At 30.5% G+C, this 21443-nt stretch overlaps 1 protein-coding gene and 1 long non-coding RNA gene across 5 annotated transcripts in view; both read left to right on the top strand.

The window, feature by feature from the left end:
* LOC117180900 (monocarboxylate transporter 14) overlaps positions 1-21443 on the top strand; it is an 81270-nt gene that overhangs the window by 29059 nt on the left and 30768 nt on the right. For 3 of the 4 annotated variants that reach the window (XM_033373500.1, XM_033373501.1, XM_033373503.1), the window contains exon 2: positions 20146-20440. In XM_033373500.1, the coding sequence (XP_033229391.1) occupies positions 20146-20440 (295 nt within the window). Of the gene's footprint in view, positions 1-13212; positions 14159-20145; positions 20441-21443 lie in introns of those variants that run through there. The other variant, XM_033373502.1, reaches the window with a different exon arrangement.
* LOC117180901 lies at positions 3509-5432 on the top strand. The gene is made up of 3 exons (XR_004468072.1): positions 3509-3693; positions 5104-5162; positions 5339-5432. It is a non-coding gene; the product is annotated as an uncharacterized LOC117180901 (long non-coding RNA).

Below are 21443 nucleotides of genomic sequence, written 5' to 3'. Positions count from 1 at the left end.
ATTTACTTAAATAACACGTTCCTTCCGCAACACTGCTCCGACCCAGGTTGCTGACCAATCTCTCTAGCAATCACCCGAAGTGAAGATCCACACAAAGTCGGCATGTGAGGTTCCCCACTTGGGTCCATTAGTATCCAAGGTCTTTTGTTTCAGACGTCATTCACTCTACTGACACTCTTTTTATTAACTATTTGTCGCCATGTTTTTCTGTCCTGACATACTACTCTAGATTCTTTTATGTCTATGCATTTTTTCATGCAAGCTCTCGCGTTTCTGTGGCTTCTTATGTCTCTTCTAACTAGGGTCTCATTCACAGATTCTAACCATTCTTTCCGCGGTCTGCCTCTGGACACGCTGCCATTTACTTTACCTTGATACACTTGTTTCGTTAGTCGTTCATTTGACATTCTCTCAACATGCCCGAACCATCTTAACCGATTTCTTCCCCATGTGTCTACTAGCGTCTCTTCTGCACCACATTCTTTTAGAATTATCTCGTTACTTACTTTGTCTATCAGAGTTTTCCCGCATATGATGCACAGGAATCTCATGTCAATAGCGTTAATTTTACTCTTATCTTTTCTTGATAAGTCCATGTCTCGCTACGGTATAGTACAGTCGGTACAAATATAGAATTATGTATTGCCATTTTAGCTTTATTTGATATATTTTCACTTCTGATAAGGTTACCTGTTCTACCAATAACCTTCTTACATACGTGAATGTCGATGCTTTCACCTTTAGTTTTAATTAAAAGTCTATGCACAAAGATGGAGCGCGTAGCGCGAGGTAAATACATTATTCAGCGCGAAGTAAATACATTATTCAGTGCGAAGTAAGTACATTGTCGAGCGCGAAGCGCGAGAACCAACAGTCGCGCGCCCTAGGCGCGCTCAAAGTTGCGAGCGATGACAATGTACCCGCGGAGCGGGCAGATTTCTTCGAGCATTTTCTGATACAATACACATAATTAATTCATCAGAATTGTTTATTTGCAAATCCTTTAAACTGAAACTTTTGCAACTATTAAGCCTTTCAATATGATATTCTAAGATTTGGAAGAATTAAAATAAAACAGATAATATTGTACGTTCAAGTTTGAAACCAAACAAAAAAATTAAATAGAGAAATTGTCCTTACATTTTTCATATTTTCATTTGAAACTGCAACATTCTGAAATTAAAAATTTAAAACCTCCATAAATTAGGAAATGTGAAATTAAACATTTTTGAATTCAAGCCTTTAAAATAAAAAACTTTAGTTGCATGGCTTCAAAGATGAAGTGTTTTAAAATTGAGTATTCTAAACTATCATTTTAAATTGAATCTATAGAAATTTCAAAGATGGTAAAAATATTATTAATAAGCATCATGTCATGCAGCATCAAGTGACATTCAAAATGATCGGAAACTTTAAAATCTAATGAATCCAAACTTGAAGCATTAGAAATTAAACAGTTCCAAATGTCCTTTACAAATTTAAGCAATCTTAAATTAGGACCTTGAAATTAAGTCTTTCAAAATAATAATTTTCAGATTGTACATCGCTATTTTTAAAATTCGAACATTTCAATATAATGCACAAAATTAATTACTTGGAAATCGACGATAGAGTATTTCCGTGCAAGGGAAGCAACTTCAAGTTAAAGGAAATTTGTAAACATTTTTTAATGACTTCTAATGATATTAATAAATATACTATCATAATGATATGATAGAAAAAGTGACTGTACAGAACAAAGGAAAAAAAGAGAATGGAAACAGGAATTTATATTAGACAAGGTGAATGAATTTGAAGATAAATATTATTGATAGGTTTTTTTCTATTACAAAAGGACAGTAAAAAAAGCTTATCACGCCTAATTTTTTTGTAGTTAGGACCACGTATCTAAATTAAATAAAATTAGGAAAAAATTACTAATCTGTAAATTTATTTGAATCGGTATGGGGTTCACTGTAGAGCAAGGAAGTTCAATTATACAATTGAAATATGCAGGGAAGTTACGGACATGCTGAATAAATTTAAAAAATTGTAAACTCGACCTTCGCGCACTGAAACAATGTCATCAAGGAACATAACGGGTTTGTGGCATCTTATATAATAACAATTAATAATTACTATAACACTAATCATTCTATAAATACAGCTATTGAAAAAACTAACACTTTGTATTAATTACATTTTTAAATTCATAATTATTTACTTATTGTATTTAACTGATAAGCAGGAGGAAAAAATTAGAATTTATATAGATATTTAAGTTGATTATGTCAAAAACATAAAAAATCGATTTTCTCAGTAAATGGCTCGTGTAATTGGAATTCAATTATAAAATACGCGCTGTGTAAAAGATAAGAAATATAGCACAAAAGACTCGAAATCTCAACTTTTGAAAGAGGAATTACGTAAAAAAATATTAAAGTAAAAATGTACAAATTGTAATAGGAAACAAAAGTTTATTTTTCAGTAAACCTAATAATATCTTTCATTGGGTTTATGACATCAATTATTATAAATTCCGTTTTTATTGATAATCTTAATTGAATTGATAATTTTGATAAGCCTTCGACAATTCAAAAAAATTAATTTAAATACAACTATTGAAAATTCAGTGAATTTAATATTATAGATAAAATCGCGGCGAATGCTTGTTCGACTCAAGGAAATTTTGTAAAGTTTTCAAACAAATCGTTCCTGACAAAAATTGTTGGTTCAACTAATCATATTCATAAAAATGAGCCAATTTAAATAAATATGTTTCAATTCAGCTGATTTGATTGATTACTTCCAGAAAATTACCAATAAATAAATTTACTGTTTCGCTGTTCGAAGCCACTTGAAACTTTCATAAAACTCATTGACGATCAAATTAATTATTAATGATAAATAACTATATGTATTATGCTGGAAGATAGATTTATTGAATTCAAATAAATTTAAAAAATTTTATATATAAATAAAAATTATAACATTTCATTAAAAGAATAATTTAAATAGTAAAAAAATAAATGCATTACTCTGAATGTATTAATTTTGGATAAAATATCTTATCAGGTTCCTTTTGAATGAACAATTTTGCTTGACAGACGTGCAAATTTAATATTTCGGCGAATTGACAAGATAGGGTAATGGGTACAATGATTGGTCATCTTTTACAATGATTGGCCACTTCGACATGATCATATATTAAGAAATATTGACAATTAAAAATTATAATAAATAGCTTCGAGTGTGTTCATGACAAGAAACACGGTTCAATAGGTTTTATTTGTGAATATTTTTTATTTACGTATGTTTAAAGCAAAATATCAAGTATGGGGGGGGGGCATTGTATCCAACTACCCGTTACCCTATATTGGTTTAGAAATTTCTTAATTTGAAATAAAAATTGCATTTTGTAATTATTACAATTATCAATTAATAAATTTTATCTTGCTTGATACCTAGAATTTTGAAATTAAGAGATTCTGAATATTTCAACTACAGTGAAACTTTTCTGTAGCGCCGATTTTGAGATTGACGGTGGGTAGGAACTAACTTATTATAGCCCGCTCCACTTTTGTTTGATCACCCCTGAGTGACTGCCGCAGATCCCGCGAAGCTCCTGTTCGACCTATATGCGGCGTGGCATCAATTCTCGGAAGGGCTATAGAAAGTAGAGCTATTGGTGATTTTCGCTGTATTTTAAATCAGGTAGTATAAAAATTATAAATTAATAAATTACTTTCAGCAAAAATATTATTTCGAAATGAATTTGAAGAAGAAGAGATGAATTCGATGAAATTAAACAAATTAAAGGTGAATTTAAAAAAATTGAAGTGAATTGAAAACAATTGAAATATAACGAAGAAATTCATTGAATTCAGTGAGTTTGAAGTGAGTTTAGAAAAATGCAAGGAAGTTAAGAATTTGATGAAATGCCTAAGACTTCAAGGTGAGTTTAAAAGACTTCAGGATGAATTGAACGAAAATTCGAAAGATTCCATTGAATTGAATGAATTTAAAAGAAAAAAAGAATTTTTTAGATTTCAAATAAATTTTTAATAATTCAGGATAAGTTAATAAGAATTTAGGGTGAATTCCAAATTAATTGCAAAAATTACTTGAAAAACTCTTAAAGTCTTTGAAACTTTACGAAGTCCCTGACATCTTGTGAATAAATTCTTTGAAATTCAATAAAATATGTATTATAAAATCCTGGAAAATTTATTAAAATACCTTGAGAGCTTTTAATACCCTTAAAATGATTGAAATCCTCGGGAATCTGATTAAATTTCTTTGAATTTATTTAGAATACTCTTAAATATTTGAAACCTTTGAAATCTCTTCCAATTATTGAAACCAGTTTAAAAACCCGTATAATATTGGTATCTTTTCAAATAACCTAAAATATTTCAAATATTTTGAAATCCCTTCAAAATTTGTAAAGCTCTTGATAACTTCTGTGAAATTTAGAAAATAATATAAAATTCTTTGAAATGGCTTCAAATGATTGAAATCTATTAAAAATTATAGGAATATTTTCAAATACGCTAAGATAATTCAAAATAATTCAAGAAAATTCAGAAACAAGGCATCGACCTGAATTCAATATAGCAGTTAACCGATGGGTTAATTCATTGAAATGAGTACTTAAAGTAATCCCAGAATGGCTGTTTTAATCGAAGAAAAAATTCTGGGTTATTTCCCAGTTGATTCCCGTTCATGAAACATTTTTCCCGGTCATTAAACATTTTTATCCATCATTTAACATTTTTCCCTGTAATTGCAGTATTAGTATAGGATGAAAAGCAGTTTATATAATGACTTTTCTTATCCCCTTAATTGTTTTATTAACGATTTTTAAAACTAAAATAAATGTTATCATATTCCTTTTCTATAGTTAAAGAAGGATAAATCATTATTAAACTTTTCAGAAAGTCTACGTTTACCGAAATTTCGGTACAAATTAGGGTGTGTCTACAAAAAATCCCAGCTATTCGTACCGAAATTTCAGTACCAATATCCCCTTCTTCAGCTCTCCTATTCGTACCGAAAAAATTCGGCTAATTGTAACGAAATTTCGGTGCACATAATCACTGGGTACTTTTGAATATTTCACAGGATCCTTTCAAAATGAGGCAGGTTCTACATTTCGAGTCGCCGAATTTCTCCGCGAAGAAGTATGTTGTTTTTTAAAGAAATTTTTGGAAAAACGTGTTCTTCCGATTTAAGAAGGAAATACTTCTACAAAGTTATGAGTGTTTAAATGTTGAAGTTTTTTCCAAAAAGCACACATTTTTTAATTAAAGTTCAATAGTTTTTTAAATAATTCAGTAATTTCGAATTTTCTTTCCAGAATCTACTGAGGTCTAATTGTCTTCTTTCCAAGGTGGCAGCAAAACTTTATTTTTTACATAACCTAACGTTTTCCCTTCAAATTTCCTTTCAGTTTCTCATTTTGCCTTATCATTCAAATTTTAAAAATAATAACATAATTCTAATCGTGTAACATTTAAAATATAGAATTATTATAAATAGAATATAACAATTTTTAATTAAAATGCTGGAGCCTGAAAATTTTATTATTAATAATTAATTTTCTACTAAAAAATAAGAATTTTTAACAAAATACATCATTTTTAACTTAAAGGGATACATTGCCATACAAAAATGGAATAGTTATATTTCCAGTTAAAAAAGTTGATTTTTAAACGAAAAAAAAAGAATTTTCAATAAACACATGCATTTTTAAACAAAAATAGAATATAGGTAAATTTTTAGATAACAAATTTCATTTCAACGATCCAAAACGGAATTTAAAAAATATTAATTTTACTTTCTACCAAGTATAATTGATTTTTTAACCATAATAAAAATCTAAAACGGAAAATGTAATGGCTGATATTTCAATAAAAAAAGATTTTCAATTGAAACCAAAAACAGTTGAATTCAACAAAAGAAGATGATTTTTCTAACTACAAAATTTGTAGATTTGTACAAAATTTGTAGGCTGTGTAGATTTTTCAGAAAAATACTTTAAATTTTCAAACAAGAATGATTTTTCAGTCAATAATGAAAAAAATTGAATTCAAAATGTGGAATTTTTATGCCAGAAATACGAATATTCAAAAAACAGTTGAAGTTTCAACCAAAATGTTTTACTTTTTTTTAATCTGTAATTTTGAACAAAATAATAAAATTTTATGTATATTTTCAAAGTTCATGAATTATGCAAATATATAATATGTTAGTTGTTTTAAATACTTTTTAGAGACTTCGATTTTTTAGGCAACTCCATTTTTTCCTTTCTTTTTAAATATTAATAAAACTGCACACATGCAAATTTGTAAAATTGAATTGGACAGTCACAATTAGCGCCCTACAAAATTGTGGATAAAATTTAGGTGTTCGCAATAAAAATCGCGAATTTTCGTTATTGGCCATGAGAAATCCGGATAGTCTGATCAGGTGATATGGATTTTGTCATAAATCAAGTCATTGGAAAGATTTGTCTTCTAAAAATGTGTACAATTCCAGGAAAACCAAAATTCCCGATTCCCTGGTCCAGCGGCGACTATGGTGGTCAAAAAATTTAACTTCCGATTTTTGGTGATCGATTTCCCAAATTTGTTCGTTTTCCGCAAAAAGAAAAAGAATAATTTCCACCTAGAAACTTTCAATTTATACCACCCAATCCTCTTTTTATCGGTCCCGGAAAATACCCTAAAAAATCCAAAATAGCATTTGGAGTTTTGTCAACTTGAATAATTTTTCATAGATAAGTGATGGGTTTCTAATTATTTGTAATTAAATTTGAATTGTTTAAACAGTTTTAATTTAATTAAACAATTTTTTCCCTCTAAGTCGTGAAATGTTATTATCGTTCGGAATAAATAATATAAGGATGATGAATGTTAAGATAAGTACTTATTGTTTAACATATTTTGTAATTATTTTAATAATTTCCATTTATTTTAATAAGTTTGTCAACAAATATTGAAAGAAATATATATTTTTAAGGATATTTTGTAATTATTTAAACAACTTTCATTCATTTAAAACATTTTATCCCCTGTAAGGCGTGAAAGGTTATTATATTCGGGAGCAGAGTAATATTTTTTTATGAAGGATATTCAGCAATTTTTTAAACAATTTTGAATTGTTTCAATAATTAATGAGGCAATTAATGATACAACTAATAAATTTTACAAGTGCACTGCAGTCCCGCAAGAAAAGTTCCTGTTATCGAGAACAAGGTGTCCAAAAGGGGTTAATCGTGTTGTCTGCTTCAGTCATTTTCAGTCAGGGGCAAAAATGTCGCATGACATTCCCTTCAGTTCGCTTTCAGTCACTCAGTGTTTAGTATATGCATTGCGCAACCAGATGTAATCAGGCATTACGAAAATGTTGAAGGAAAACAAGAGGAAGCGTTTATCTTTCGAAGAGACATAAGCTTTTAGACGAAGTGAAATAACATGCCTCAAAACATTTCGATTTTAACGGCTTTTAAAATAATGAGTTGAATTGTTATGTTTTTCAATTATGATACCATTCACTTTACAATGCGTGATTAGAAAATCTTTTAATTTAAACATTTTCCATTTTAGATTTTTACATTCTCATCATTTATGATTGAGAAAGCATCAGAATTGTCCGAAAGTTGAGACCACAGATTTTCAACGCATCTCCACGCTTCAAGAACCCCTGAATCCGAAAATAAAGTTTTTACGATGGCGTCTGTCTGGCTGTCCGTCCGTCCGGCCGTCTGCCCAACCGGCAGTAAGCACGATAACTCGCGAAAAAATTATCGGATCAAATCCATCTTTGGCACATTTTTTAGGTCCTAAAAGAAAGTCGAGTTCGTTAACCAGCCATTTTTGATAATGACTTAAAAAGTGAGCGCATTCTGAACATTTTTGAGACCACTTTCTTCTGAATTTGAAAATTCTATGTTCGGATATTTATAGTATTAAAAAGGACAAACAATTTATTCTAATGCCTTTTTTTCGACAAAAAGAAAATTCTAAGAGTTATAGCATTTAAAAAAAAAATTTATCAACCAAAAAACGCAAGATATGAAAAAAAGGAAGAAAAAGAAAAACATTGATATTTGAGAGCCATATAAGATTATCACAACAAGTTTTTGGATTTTTTTGAAAAATCGAAAATTCAAATTTTGATTGCACAAAAAATAATAAAAAATCAAAAATTCCATTTTGTGTTCAAATTTTGTAGGATACGAAAAAAAATGAATTAACAAAAATTGTTGTCCCAAAAAAGATCTACAATTTCGTTAAGAATAAATTCTTGATAGGACGCGCACCTTTTGTTTTATTCGTGAAAAGGAACATTGAAAAATAAAAAAAATGTGTGGAAAAACGACGAAAGTTACGAGAAAAAAAATGTTTACAAATGTCTGTCAGAAATGGAGCGCGCTGCGCGAGTATCATGATGAGAATGTGTACCTCAAAGCCTACAGAGCTTTGAGAAACTTAATCTTTGACGATACTTAATTAAGTAGAAAATTCAAAATCTGAAGACGCATAAAAATACTGACATCTAAAAGAGATCTTTTTGATAAAGTTTTATTCAAGCATTCCAAATGCAAATAATAAATATCCGAGCGCGAAGTGCGAGATTTAACCGTCTTTGAAGTGGAAAATTTTGGATAAAAAACATTTATCTATTACCATTTATTACTAATTAAAATATTTAGAGGTTCAAAAATAAACTTCAAAAATAATTTTAAATTGGAAAAAATTTAAAATAACTTCCAGATGTCTCAAGATTTGAAAATGAAATTGCAAAGCTTTTCAAGAATATTTTAACTATTTCAAATGAAAATAATTTATCTTCTGATTTACGAAGTGTTCAGTTGAAAAAATTTAATTTTTCAATTTTCAATGTTTCCAGCTTAAAATTGCTGAAAATAACAAAAATTTAAAATTCATTGATGAGCATTGAAAATGATGACGAGTATTTATATTTTTGAAATTAAATCTGAATCTTTGAACTCTATATTTTATAAAAGTTAAAAATTCGAAATTTGCAGTTTATCTGAATTTCGTTTAAACTGGTTTAATTAACAAATTTAATTAACAAATTTTAAAACGTCAATTAAAAAATTTTTAAGTTGAAGAGTTTCACTTTTAGTGTTGTGCTTTGTTTTTTATTACTTCAAATGGAATAATTTTTAGCCTTAGATTCGAATTTGTTAATTTTATTGACCGTGAAGAATGTTTGCGAACCGAGAAAAAACTCGGAAATGACTGGGAAGTTTTTTCTTCGATTAAAATGACTACGCTGATATATGTACGTACATACTTAAAAATCATTACTTTGATAAAGTTTGATTTCCGAGCACAAACAATTTCTCGTTCATCATGACATTATAAAATCAAAATGGAAAAAATACAACAAAATTTTTTTTCAGACGAAACTCCAACAGAAATGATTCAGACGACCCTGATTGTTTATGGTTTCGCGAGTCCCGAGATTGTACGAAGGAGATAAAGGGTATCCCCGAAATGAATGCTATAGCGGGACTGCAGTGCAGTTTTTTCTGTTTGAGATTTTTCACAATTATTTAAACAATTAATAATCACATAATTGCACCTTTTTATAGGAAAGGTAGAGAAATTCTAGTTTTTTCGAATATCTTAAACTATGTCGCTTATTATTGAGCATTTCCTTATCACGAGAGCGTTATATCCTATATTTTTGAAAGAATTAAATTCAATTGCTATCAGAAAAGTAGAGACCTTTTTTTCTTAACATTACTTCTCTGTTCTGTTTTAATTATATTGTTCTTATTATTATTATTACTACATCATTAAGCCATTTCCCTTTCGGGGTAGGCGCGACTCACTCTATGGGAAGGGAGCAATGTGAGGAAGAGGTTATATAATTTTTAAATTGATCTACAATTCTCGTGTTATTTATTTAAACAAAACATTCGTTCCGCAACACTGATCTGACCCAGGTTGCTGATAAATCTCTCTAGCAATCACCCCATTTGAAGAGCCTCACAAAGTCGTTATGTGAGGTTCCCCACTTGGGTCCATTAGTATCCAAGGTCTTTTGTTTAAGACGTCATTCACTCTACTGACACTCTTTTTATTAACTATTTGCCGGCATACTTTTCTGCCCTGGCATACCTCTCTAGCTGCTTTCACGTCCATGAAATTTTTTATGCAAGCTCTCGTGTTTTGAATGGTTTCTTATTTCTCTTCTGACAAGGCTCTCATTCATTCATTCTAATCATTCTTTCCGCGGTCTGCCTCTGGGCACGCTGCCATTTACTTTACCTTGACACACTTGTTTCTTTAGTCGTTCATTTTGCATTCTCTCGACATGCCCGAACCATCTTACCTGATTTATTTTCCATGTGTTGACTAGTGTTGACTAGTTTTGACGCGTATCAGAAAATTTGACAAAAATTTGTAAAACTCATAAATTCTACCAATAACCTTCTTACCTTCGTTTATGCGCCTATCTAACTCCTCATCTATCTTTTCGTCACTATAGTAAATAAGCTACCAAGCTGTACGAACTAATCAACTTGTTCAATTCTCTCATCAGTTAATACAATGTTGCATATTATTTTCTCACTCTTTCCTTCGAACACCATAGTTTTTGTTTTATTTACATTAATTTTGAGGCCCATGCTCTTCATGTTTGTATTCAGTTCGTTTAACATTCTTTTCAAATCTTCGATTGACTCAGTCATAACAACCTTATCATTTGCGAACGCTAACCCACGTAACCTTACTGTTTTGATATCAACACCTTCTTCGTCGAAAAGGGCCATTCTGAAACACTTGTCCATGAATATAATGAATAGCCATGAGGACATAACGCATCCTTGTTTAGCACCTTGCATAATATCGAAACAGTCACTCAGTTTCACAGAAAATCGTCGATCCTCCAATGTACGCCGAAATAGGTGTTCAAGTGAGTTGCAACAAATTTGAACCACACAGGTTCATTTGGAGAATCTAGGGGAAAAGCATCATTTAGACACTGTTTTTTCTCATCCAGAGCAACGCGAAGTGTCGTCTACGAACTGTCAGTCACCTGTCAAGATGATTTTGTCGGGCGTTATTTGAGTGAAATAGATGTTGATAAGCAGGTAAGTTATAATAATAATTACCTAAATTTTAATTTTCCCTTATTTACCAGTGACTATTAGTGTCTTGGAATAAAAATTGGACTCAACGTGAGAAAATATCCAAAGCTTAGGTTAGTCAAAACCTACATGACATTCAAACCACCAAAGCTGGGATGTAAAAACTAAGTCGTGACCGTCTGCGGCCATGACTAACCTAACTTTTGAAAGTAGCATTAGGAAGTTATCATTTTATTCTAAGTGATTAGTACGCACTGTTACATGAAAGAAAGTTGAAAATTAGGCAAATATTTTTCCAATTAGTTTCCTTATTAATAATTATTTAGTATAATATCGCAAAGCGGATAGTTGCGTTGACAGGTGTTCAGGTGGCTGACAGCGCGGTTCAGCAGTCCACAACCCCCGGCATGAGTCGAAATTCAGTCTCCAAACGATACTTTCCCCTAGATGCCCAGATGTGCACCTATGTTCAGAGGAATACATTTGAGACTTGAAAATTCTCTCAAATGCTCATTACTTTGCTTAGAAACCCCAGGCGGAAATATTATATATAGTTTATACATAATATAAAGTATTGTATATAAACTATATATAATTCTTCCGCCTGGGAAATTAGATTTAATTATTCAAACAAATTATTATTGTGTAAACAATATATAGTGTTCGTTCTAAGATAAGGAAATACTGGATAATAAACGACATAAGATAAGAGAATCGAAAAAATGTAGACTTTTCTCCACCTTTCCCGTAAAAAAGCGCAAATGAAATGATGATTGTTTGAAAAATTGCTAAATATCTTGAAAAAAATAGTACACTTAACATTCCTTAGTTATGTCATTAATTGCTGAAACGAATAACTTTTTATAATTACAAAGCAAAAATTGTTTAAACAAATGAAAATTTAAAAAATTGTATTAAACATTGATCAATATTCCTAGGAAAAAAATGGTTCGCTCAACATCTGATAATTACCATTAATTCCAGAAAATAACTTTTCACACTATAGAGGAAAAATAACAAATGAAAATTGCTCAAATTATTACGAAATATCATTAAAAATATATTACTCTCAACACTCGTCGATTGTATCATTATTTTCAAAAAATAATCACTTTTTACTAAATTAACTAAAAACGTGATTTTTCAAACGTATTTTTCAAATCAACTGTTTTATCAAATTATATCAACCCTTAATATTATAATTTATTTTTGAACCCTGATGTATTCTAATCAATATGTCAAATGCAGACATATATTTTTTCATATAGTAGGAATGTTTAATAGTACTTTCTCTTGTAAATTGGCGGAGAAATCGTTAGAAAGCATTGAATTATAAGATTTTTTAAAAAAAGGTTCCAAAGTAGAGAAAAATAAAAATTTATTATTTGAAGAATCCGGACAAAGTAAAAAAATCCTGTAGAAGAACTCACAGAAGCCCTAAAATGAGGACATGACAGGGGAAATCTGGACGAATGATCACCCTATTTACGTAGAAAAAAATTCAAATATACCGTCTTTAGCATAAAACGCAATGCGAGGTATTGGGGGAAACTATTCCTTGAACTTTTCTTAAGAAGTCTATCGTTAAATTCATAAAAGTTTATAACAAGTACTTCATTTTTCAATTTTGTTGAAAACCGAGCTTTCCCTATTTGAAACCCCACATTAATTCCAGAGGTCCTGGAGTGCCGTTTAACGCTGACAAAAAAATCACGGACTTTATTTTTTCGGAAAACAATCAAATTGGGGGGAAATCGATTACCAAAAATCGAATTTTTACAGGTATAAATTTGTTCCACCCTAGCGACCACTTTGTAAAAATTAAAATGAGGAAAATTAACGATAATATGTTATTAATATAAATTCATATGCAACAGAAAAATTATGCCAGGTAAGGGTTAGGGTAACCGTTGCATCCTAAAGGGGAATTAGAAATACACGCTATTGTCCAATCTAATACGTTCGTTGTACGTATGAGACTTGAGAATCCAGTCCCTTCGATTATTTCTGGCAACCATATTTGATATCCTCTGTCTTTTTTCCACACGTTGCATTCGCACAAAACGTCAGAGTTCGTCAATTTTTAAGAGTGGGGTGATGCCTCCTTCTATTATAGTTTACTTTTAGAATTGAATTTAGTAGTGGAACCGCAGCTTCGTGAAGATCGTAGCATTTTTGCCAATTCAAACAACCACCTTTTTTAATTCCCCTGATCTCGCCCCTTTCTCATTTCTCCACGAAAACCTAACCTAACAAAGCTCCAAAAAACTCCGAACCCTACTGATCTAATTATCAGTCTTGAATGAAAAAGTTCTCAAAATTCATTCTTCAACAATTGAAAAATGAGGGACAAAGTGTGATTGAATGTTTGATTGACTATTGACAATATCGCTACTCGAAAGAATGTAGACATAGTGTCCCTAGTGCAGCAATTTATAGGTTATTACAAACTATAAAACACATGCAAATCGACTCCCGAGTGTTCCGACAACAAATGTTAAGTAGTAAAACAAGTGAAAGAAAAGTCCTAACTGGCTTTGTTTGGAGACAACTCCCAGTTTTCCAGTGGAAATGAGTGTGAGGGGAGCTTTCGAGGGGGGGCGTATAAATAGAAGTGGTGAGTGGTCATTTTCTCTTCTGCAGGAAGGGAAGCTTCGTGTGTCATGACAGTTCGCTCGGTTATCGAACCTTGTGGCCGTTGTGTGGCGAGTCGTGGTTCATAAATTGCAAAAGTGACGGGGGAAAGGCCAGAATTCAGTCAGGAAAGGCTACACCGAGTGTTGAGTGCTGCTCTCGACGCACCAGGGGGACCGCTGAGATTCTACGGATTGAGAAAAACCATGGCTGCTGACTTCGACGAGTGTTTCTAGTGTTCTTGAATCGATTTATTTCGAAACGCTTTTCGCGCAGTTGCTCGTCGCGTATTAATAGATATTCCTCGAAGGAAAACAAAGTGCGAAAAAGCAGAATCATAGAATGTCGCGGGCGTCGCTCAACAAGTCGCAGTACAGCCAGTACGGCTCGCGCAGAGTTCGAAAAATCAGTACGGTATGTTCAAAAAGAATAATCTCTCAAAACTGTTTCAAACAAGTTCCTAATAGTCGAGACATTTTTGGAAGAAGCACGTGAGTAAACACGTGACTAACCTTGACAGTTGGGGATCACGAGATGGGGGTTTTAGGTTAGGTTTGGGACCTGGTGCAAGTGGGTAAAAAACAAACATGTTTTATTGATTAAACACGTGAGTTTGGAACCTAAGCTGTTGTATTTCATGGTTGAGAGTCAAGCGCTCCGTTTATTTAGACAATTTTGGTGAATTTGTAGCAATTGTAGGTTAGTCTGTACTTTTAGAGGTTATGTTTTTTCTGTTTATCCTGTTTATTGATGTCATTAGAATGCAGGGGCGTGGATAAGTACGTCGTTGTTTTGTATGTGGGTCGGATCTATAAACAAGGTCGAAAACAAGAAGTTTGCAGAGTTTTCTCGTTTGGTGGCGTTGACGGTTTAGTTTGACAGCTGGATCAGCTGATTTGGTCCAGCTCTGGTTTTTTTTTTGCGGAGTCATCAAGTCACCCACGATGTCCACGATTGTTTCCGATGCATAGCGGTCGACGAGGTCATTGATCGAGCTTTTGGCATAATTCCTAAACATTAATTAAGTCAGAGCACGTGGTCAGTGCAGAGGGCACTTTCTGTTTCGTTCGAGTACTTGGTTTGGTTGTGAGGCTCGTTTTGTTGTTTCGTTTGTGACGAAACACGTCATGCATTTGAGGCTCTTTGGAGGCGGTAATTTGATTCCGATAAAACGAACAAAGGAGTGAATGAATTTTTTAAGGTCACTTGCATTAATCTTTCAAGGATTTCCAGTGCCTCATTGTGCGAGGCTTTCTGAGTTAATGTTTTTACACATTTTGCACTTTGTTCAATTAATCATTCACTGAGCTTTACCTCAATTCAAACGTTTGAGTCAAATCTTTCGTTTTGAGCTTTGTTCGTCTTTTGATACTGAGAAAATCAGGGAAATGGCTGTCAATTTGTTCTTTTTACCGGGAATTTTACAAATTTTTAGAAGAAAAATCTATCCCATCATATAATATAATACAATTTAAAATAAGACTAACTTAAATTTTTTTACATGTTAAGTTCGATTGTTAGCTTTTATAATTATGAAATCATTTAATTAAAAACGCGTAATTCTAGAATATTTTACTTTCAATTTAAATAATTTAAAAATGTCAACGGCGACTCGTTTACGAAAAATCGACTTTTAGAAATTAAAATTTTTATGGATTGATGTATTGAAGTGTTATATTTATATAATTCTACTAAACGTTTAAATTCATACATTTTTTGTTTTGAACTGAATTTATAAGACAATTTATAAGACAATTTTGAATTTGTTCAAAGTAAACAATTTCCATATTTTAATTTAAAAAATTGTAAATATAAATTCTTCAAAACTTAACATATTTTAACTGAAAATAAAAAAAAATATCAATATTTGAATGCCAATTATATGGCTTCAATAATTAACCTGTCTAAATAGAGAGTTAAAAATCAAACCATATTTTCGAAAAGTTCAAGGCGAATTCTTACATTTATCTCAGATTTAATGAAATGCAACAACTTCATTAAACATGAATGTGTTCAAAAGGCAATACAACTTTTTTCATATGCTATTTGTTTTTATAAGGTTTATTCATTTTTTATTTTCTGATTTAATTTGAGTAATTGAGGTAACTTCCCATGTTTACTAAAAATGTATTGGATTGTCTCATATTAACACAAATTTTTGTATTTTTGTATATCAATATTATACATAAAATAACTATAATTCGTGAAAGTTTCGTTGTTATGTTCATTTATAAGAATTGAAATTTAATAACTTTTTAAATTTTATTGGCAGACGAACTTCCTTTCGTACTTAAGAAAATACGATAAATATTGATTAATGTCCCTGCTAATTTTGAGCATTAGCAAAATTAAGGCAACTCAGAAAATCTTTGCGATTTTGCCCACATTTATCAAATTTTGTTTTATGTCTTTGAAATTCAGATAAAAACTAAAATTCACATTCCTGTGAGGAAAAATGCATGATTAGCCATAATCAGTAATGTGCTATCGGCACTAAAAATATACTGACTCAGTTTGTATTTTATCAGAAAGAGAATATGAGCACACAAAATTATATTTTGAATTTTACAAAGAGAAAGCAATTCTTCCACAGATTTATATTATTTTTGTTTTCTTACTTAAAATTCAGCTGAATATTTAGTATTTTTTACATTCCTGCTTTTTTATTCTCTATCATGACAAGTATTTCCTTTAACTTAATTGATATTAGCATCTACATATTTTTTAACGAGTTGTCGACAACCAAACAAAAAACATGGATCATAAAAATTCCATCATAAAAGAATTCTAAAACGTCTGGTGAACATAATGCAGTTTATTTTCAGATAGGTAAAAATAAAATAGTGGTTCGAAATTTTCCAAATTTTCTAATGATTTTGATTCTATTATATTAAGTTACTGAAAGTATTTTTTTAGGCGGTATGTACTTCATGTGACATTTTATTTTCTCACTTTGAAAGACTGTCAGTAACACTACTTAATTATTCTTTTGTTTCTTTTAGAACTATAAGTTATTACGTAAACACTTTTTGCCGCTGTGAGTTGTAAAATGAGTGCTCAACCTTAAAAGGCAATTCGAAAAATTAAATATATTCTAACTATAAATAACAAAAATATTAAAACTATTAGTCGCAATATCATTATCTCATTCTTAGAATATTAACAATATAATATATTTACAATGATATCATCTGCCATCTTCGAAAAAAATCGTGTGATGGAGAATTTTTCATTTTCGCCATTCTGAAACACGGTTTTTTTTTAATTCACTTTGCTAGCACGTTTCGAACTCGATGTAGGAAAACAAATTATGCATTGAATTTCAAGAGACTTGGATTGACGTAGTGATCGACAAAAAACTCGCTAAAATTCCAGTTTTCCTCATAACTATATTGCATAGAATTAATGGATGGACCCAGAATTAAAAACAACAAAATATAGGCTGATTCGTAAGAATTTGTTGCGCTTCTTGAACTGGTGATGCATTAAAGATTGTCTGCCAGTGAGCACGCGAATAAACAAAAACAAGGTTTTCTTGCATCTATTGCAATCAAGGTGAACTGCTCATCATATTAAAGCAGGTTCATAGAATCAGAGATTCAATTGCATACTAAAAAGTTGCGATTAACTTATCACGCCGTTAATAATAATTCATCGATGAAAATTGTTGTTCATTTGCAAGAATTTAAGCTTAAAAATCTGCAATCATTTCTTTCTTTTTCTGTCGTATTTTCAGCTTTATATTTGGACAAGAATTACATTCAAATTTCGTTCAATAAGATAATTTATTTGATTCAGATGCAATTTCTTTTTTTTCAGTCATAATTATAGTACTGCATTTCAGGTTTAAAGTGTTTAACCATTTTTAATTAACTAAGAAGATTAAATAAATGATCTAATAAGATTTCCTCTCAGTGCTAAATAAAAAAATTATGGTTTCCATTTCATAATAATTGGTAACAAAAGTCCAAGAACAAAAAATGTATAAAAACTAGAACTTATTTGTTTATAATCCAGCTGGAAAAAGGTAGTAATAACGGATCAATATTTAATAATTTATTTGTATTGAAAACGCGATCAAATAAAAAAATAATTTGGAAATTGTTTACCTTTAGGATATTATATTCTGAAATTCATTCCTTCTTGTCCGAAAATAAACTGCAGTTCAGATGGAATTTTTTAAGACTGAAATAGATTTTTCTTATTTATAGAATAAAATTTAAAAAATTAAATATGTATATGTATAAAATTTAAATTTGTATGGTTTAAAATCTACGGTTCTAAATTGGTTAAGGTTAGAAGGTTTTAAGAACTCAAAATAAGACTATTAAAATTTTGAAAGTATACAATGTTGAATATTTCGCTCTTGGAGATTGTCCAATTTTTCATATTTTCCATTTTAACGTTCTAATTTGAAAGTGTTTGAATTTAAATTGGAAATTGTATTATCTTAAGCAATTCTAATTTTAAATTGTTGAATTCGGACAACCTCTATAAGTTCTTGACTTTGGAACACTTTATACTAATTGTGGTTTAACTGGATTTGTTCAGAATTATGATGGTTTTGTTTTGCACTTTAAGAGCATGAATTTGAAAATTGTTATTCAACACCGGTTCTGTCACCTATTTACCTTTTTCGCTTATTTACAAATTACCACAAGTTTTAGAAATTTGTCACGTTTTTACTTATTTTTGAAGTATATTACTGTTTCTATGGTTTTCAATTGACAAAATAAAATTTTATTTACAATTTTAGTTTACAAAACCTTGCGAGTGCGTATCCATTTTAATTTAGTTCGAGGTTCAAGCTTGTGTTGGAGAAGCGGTCTCCGATGAATTAAGATTTTCGTTTTTACAGAAATGGAGACGAAAAGATTTTGATAAATTTATTTAAAAATGTTATCAATATTTAAATTTTATAAAGCAGATGACGCAGATAATGAAAAATTGTTGTCAATCTTCAAAGTGTGAAATTATTGAAATTAATACAGGAATTAAATTTTCCCGTCGTGCATATTGCAGAGCTTTTAGTTTTCTACATTCACCAAAAAAGTTTTTTTTAACTTAAAAATTAACAAAATGGTGGAGATTTTTTTTTGAAAATATTAAAAGACAATTTATTCAAAAACCTTAACCGTTTTCTATGTTCAATTTTTACTCTAGGTTTTTAAAAGAAAGTATCTTGATATTTTGTTTTAAAGCGCTATGTTCAAAATTTTTACTAAACCATAAACAAATTCGATTAAAGTAATATGTTTTCATAATTATAATTTCCATGATATCGTAAAAAAAAGTTTTCTTACATTTTTTCCTGAAAGTCTATTTTTGAAGTTAATCAAAAACAAATGTTTAACTTATACTCCATTTCTTTAAAAAAATTTTCATTATTCTTCCACAAAATTATCTTGTCAACCATAAAATGATAATATAAAATGGTACTATTTAAAAAATGCAACTTTATCCTTTATTACTCATAACTTTGTCAAAACGGGATTTCCGCTGCATTTAGAAAGAAAACTAAATCGTGTAATGAATACAAATTCATACCCAAAAAGCGACTGATGAGAATCCAAAAAATGCAATTTAAATTCAAAATTTGAAATGAATTTAGAAAAATTGAAGGGTATTCAAAAGGATGAAATCTTCTGAAAGTCCTTTAAACTTGTTACATGCTTATTCCTGTCAATACCTTCAAATTATTGAAATATATAGAAAATTCTTGGGAAACTTTCAAGTACCCAAAAATGATATTTTTCGAAATTCTTTGAAATTCATTAAAGCTCTTGAAAATTCCGTGGCATTTTTAGAAATACTCTAAAATCTTTTAGCACCTTTGGAATCCCTTTAAATTTTTGTAATCTATTAAAAATTCTTTGAAATATTTTTAAATACCATAAAATATTGCCAATCCTTTGAAACCTTTTGGAACCCTTGAATCTTTTCAAAGCTCTTGAAAATTGCTTGGAATTTCTAAAAATATTCTAAAATCGTTTAAAATAATAATTTCAAAATATTGAAATCTATTAAAAGTTTCTGAGAATCTGTTAAAGTACCCTGCATGATTCCTAAATAATTCAACAATTAAAATTCAGAAACGTGATATATTTTCATTTTCAACCGTGATTATAGTGACTTGTTCTTTAGAAATTGATTAAAAGTTTTTGTGTGACATTCCTGATTATTATTGACAGTCACTTGAAGTACTTCTTGCAGAAACTCCCTGAATTTTGCCATTTTTTTGTAGAATCCCCGTCATTACCCTGATATGCAAGTTTCCTCTGACCTGCGGCCACCCGGAAGTAAAAAAGGCATCTCAAATCCCAAATTTGGAATGATAGTTTTTCTGAATGGATTAGATTGTCTCACTATGATTCTAATAAGTGTTTTTAATTATTTTTCAGACGGAAAGCGAATACTCAGTAGAAGAGCAAGCCAAATTGACTGGAGATGGAGGAGCTGATGAGACATCGCCTGAGGATGATGTTTCGTTATGCGAATATCACGACATACCGCCGCCACCGGACGGTGGCTACGGATGGGTCGTGGTATTTGCATCATTTATGTGCAACATGATAGTGGACGGAATTGCATACACATTCGGCAAATTTCACGAACCGTTCGCTAAGCATTTTAATGAGTCTCAGGCCACAACCGCATGGGTTGGATCTCTTTTATCTGGCGTGTACCTCAGCGCAGGTAATTCAACAATAATAAAAATTAGTGCAGATAATTTTCAGGCTTGCTAACGAAATCTGGTTTCAAAATTTCGCGACTTTTCTTGGTTTTTCAGGTCTGATTTTGAGAAAATCCAGTCAATTCTACTCAATTTCAATATCTTCTACTGCACCCAGACGAATTTACAAAATATTTCTGGTACAATTACTAATCAATGCAAATATAAAGGTTTTTTTTCGAGGGGTTAATTACTTCTGCAATCTGGTGTGGAATATCTTTTAAGCGTCCCTTAAGAAAAAATATTAAGGGAAATCCGTATAAGTATATAATGAGTTTCCTATAATGAGTTTCTGATCATTTTTCCGCGATTCTAGAAAAATCATGAATGACATTTATTAGAAGAAAATTAGTGTAGAAATAAAGAATGTAAATATTGAAAGAGTGGATACAAAAATTAGAGAAAGTACAAACGATTTATTCATTTGACGTAGAATTTCGACAAATCTTCAAGAATTTCAAGGAATTCCACAGAATTTCCATGAATTTTGAGCAATTTCGCCAGATTTGATCGAAATTCCATGGCATTTTAAAGATTTCCAAACATATCAGGAGGTTTTAAGGGATTCCAAAGGATCAAAGATTTCCAAACATTTCCTGTGATTTTAAGGAACTTTGAGGGATTTCAAGACATTAAACGAATTTTTTATGATTTCTAATGATTTCAAGAAATTTACGGCGAACTTGGGAAAATACATAAAATTTAATTGTTAAAAGAAAATTGGTTTCGAAGGATTTTTAAGTATTTAAAGGAATTTCAAGGACTTTTAGGAATATAGACAGTTTTGGAGAGAACTTTAAGGAATAAGTTTAATTTGAATTGAATTTTCGAGAATGTCCGTCTATTTTAAGCATTTTCGTCAGGATTTAAGGGCATGTGACACGCTCAGATTAGGTATTTTCACTTCAATCAACAGCTAACTTCACTTCGTTGATTGTTGAGGGAAAAACAAGGGACCAAATGCAT

Source organism: Belonocnema kinseyi, chromosome 9, assembly GCF_010883055.1.
Source record: "Belonocnema kinseyi isolate 2016_QV_RU_SX_M_011 chromosome 9, B_treatae_v1, whole genome shotgun sequence".
In the NCBI taxonomy this organism is placed as follows: domain Eukaryota; kingdom Metazoa; phylum Arthropoda; class Insecta; order Hymenoptera; family Cynipidae; genus Belonocnema; species Belonocnema kinseyi.
This window is presented reverse-complemented; position numbering and strand designations above follow the sequence as displayed.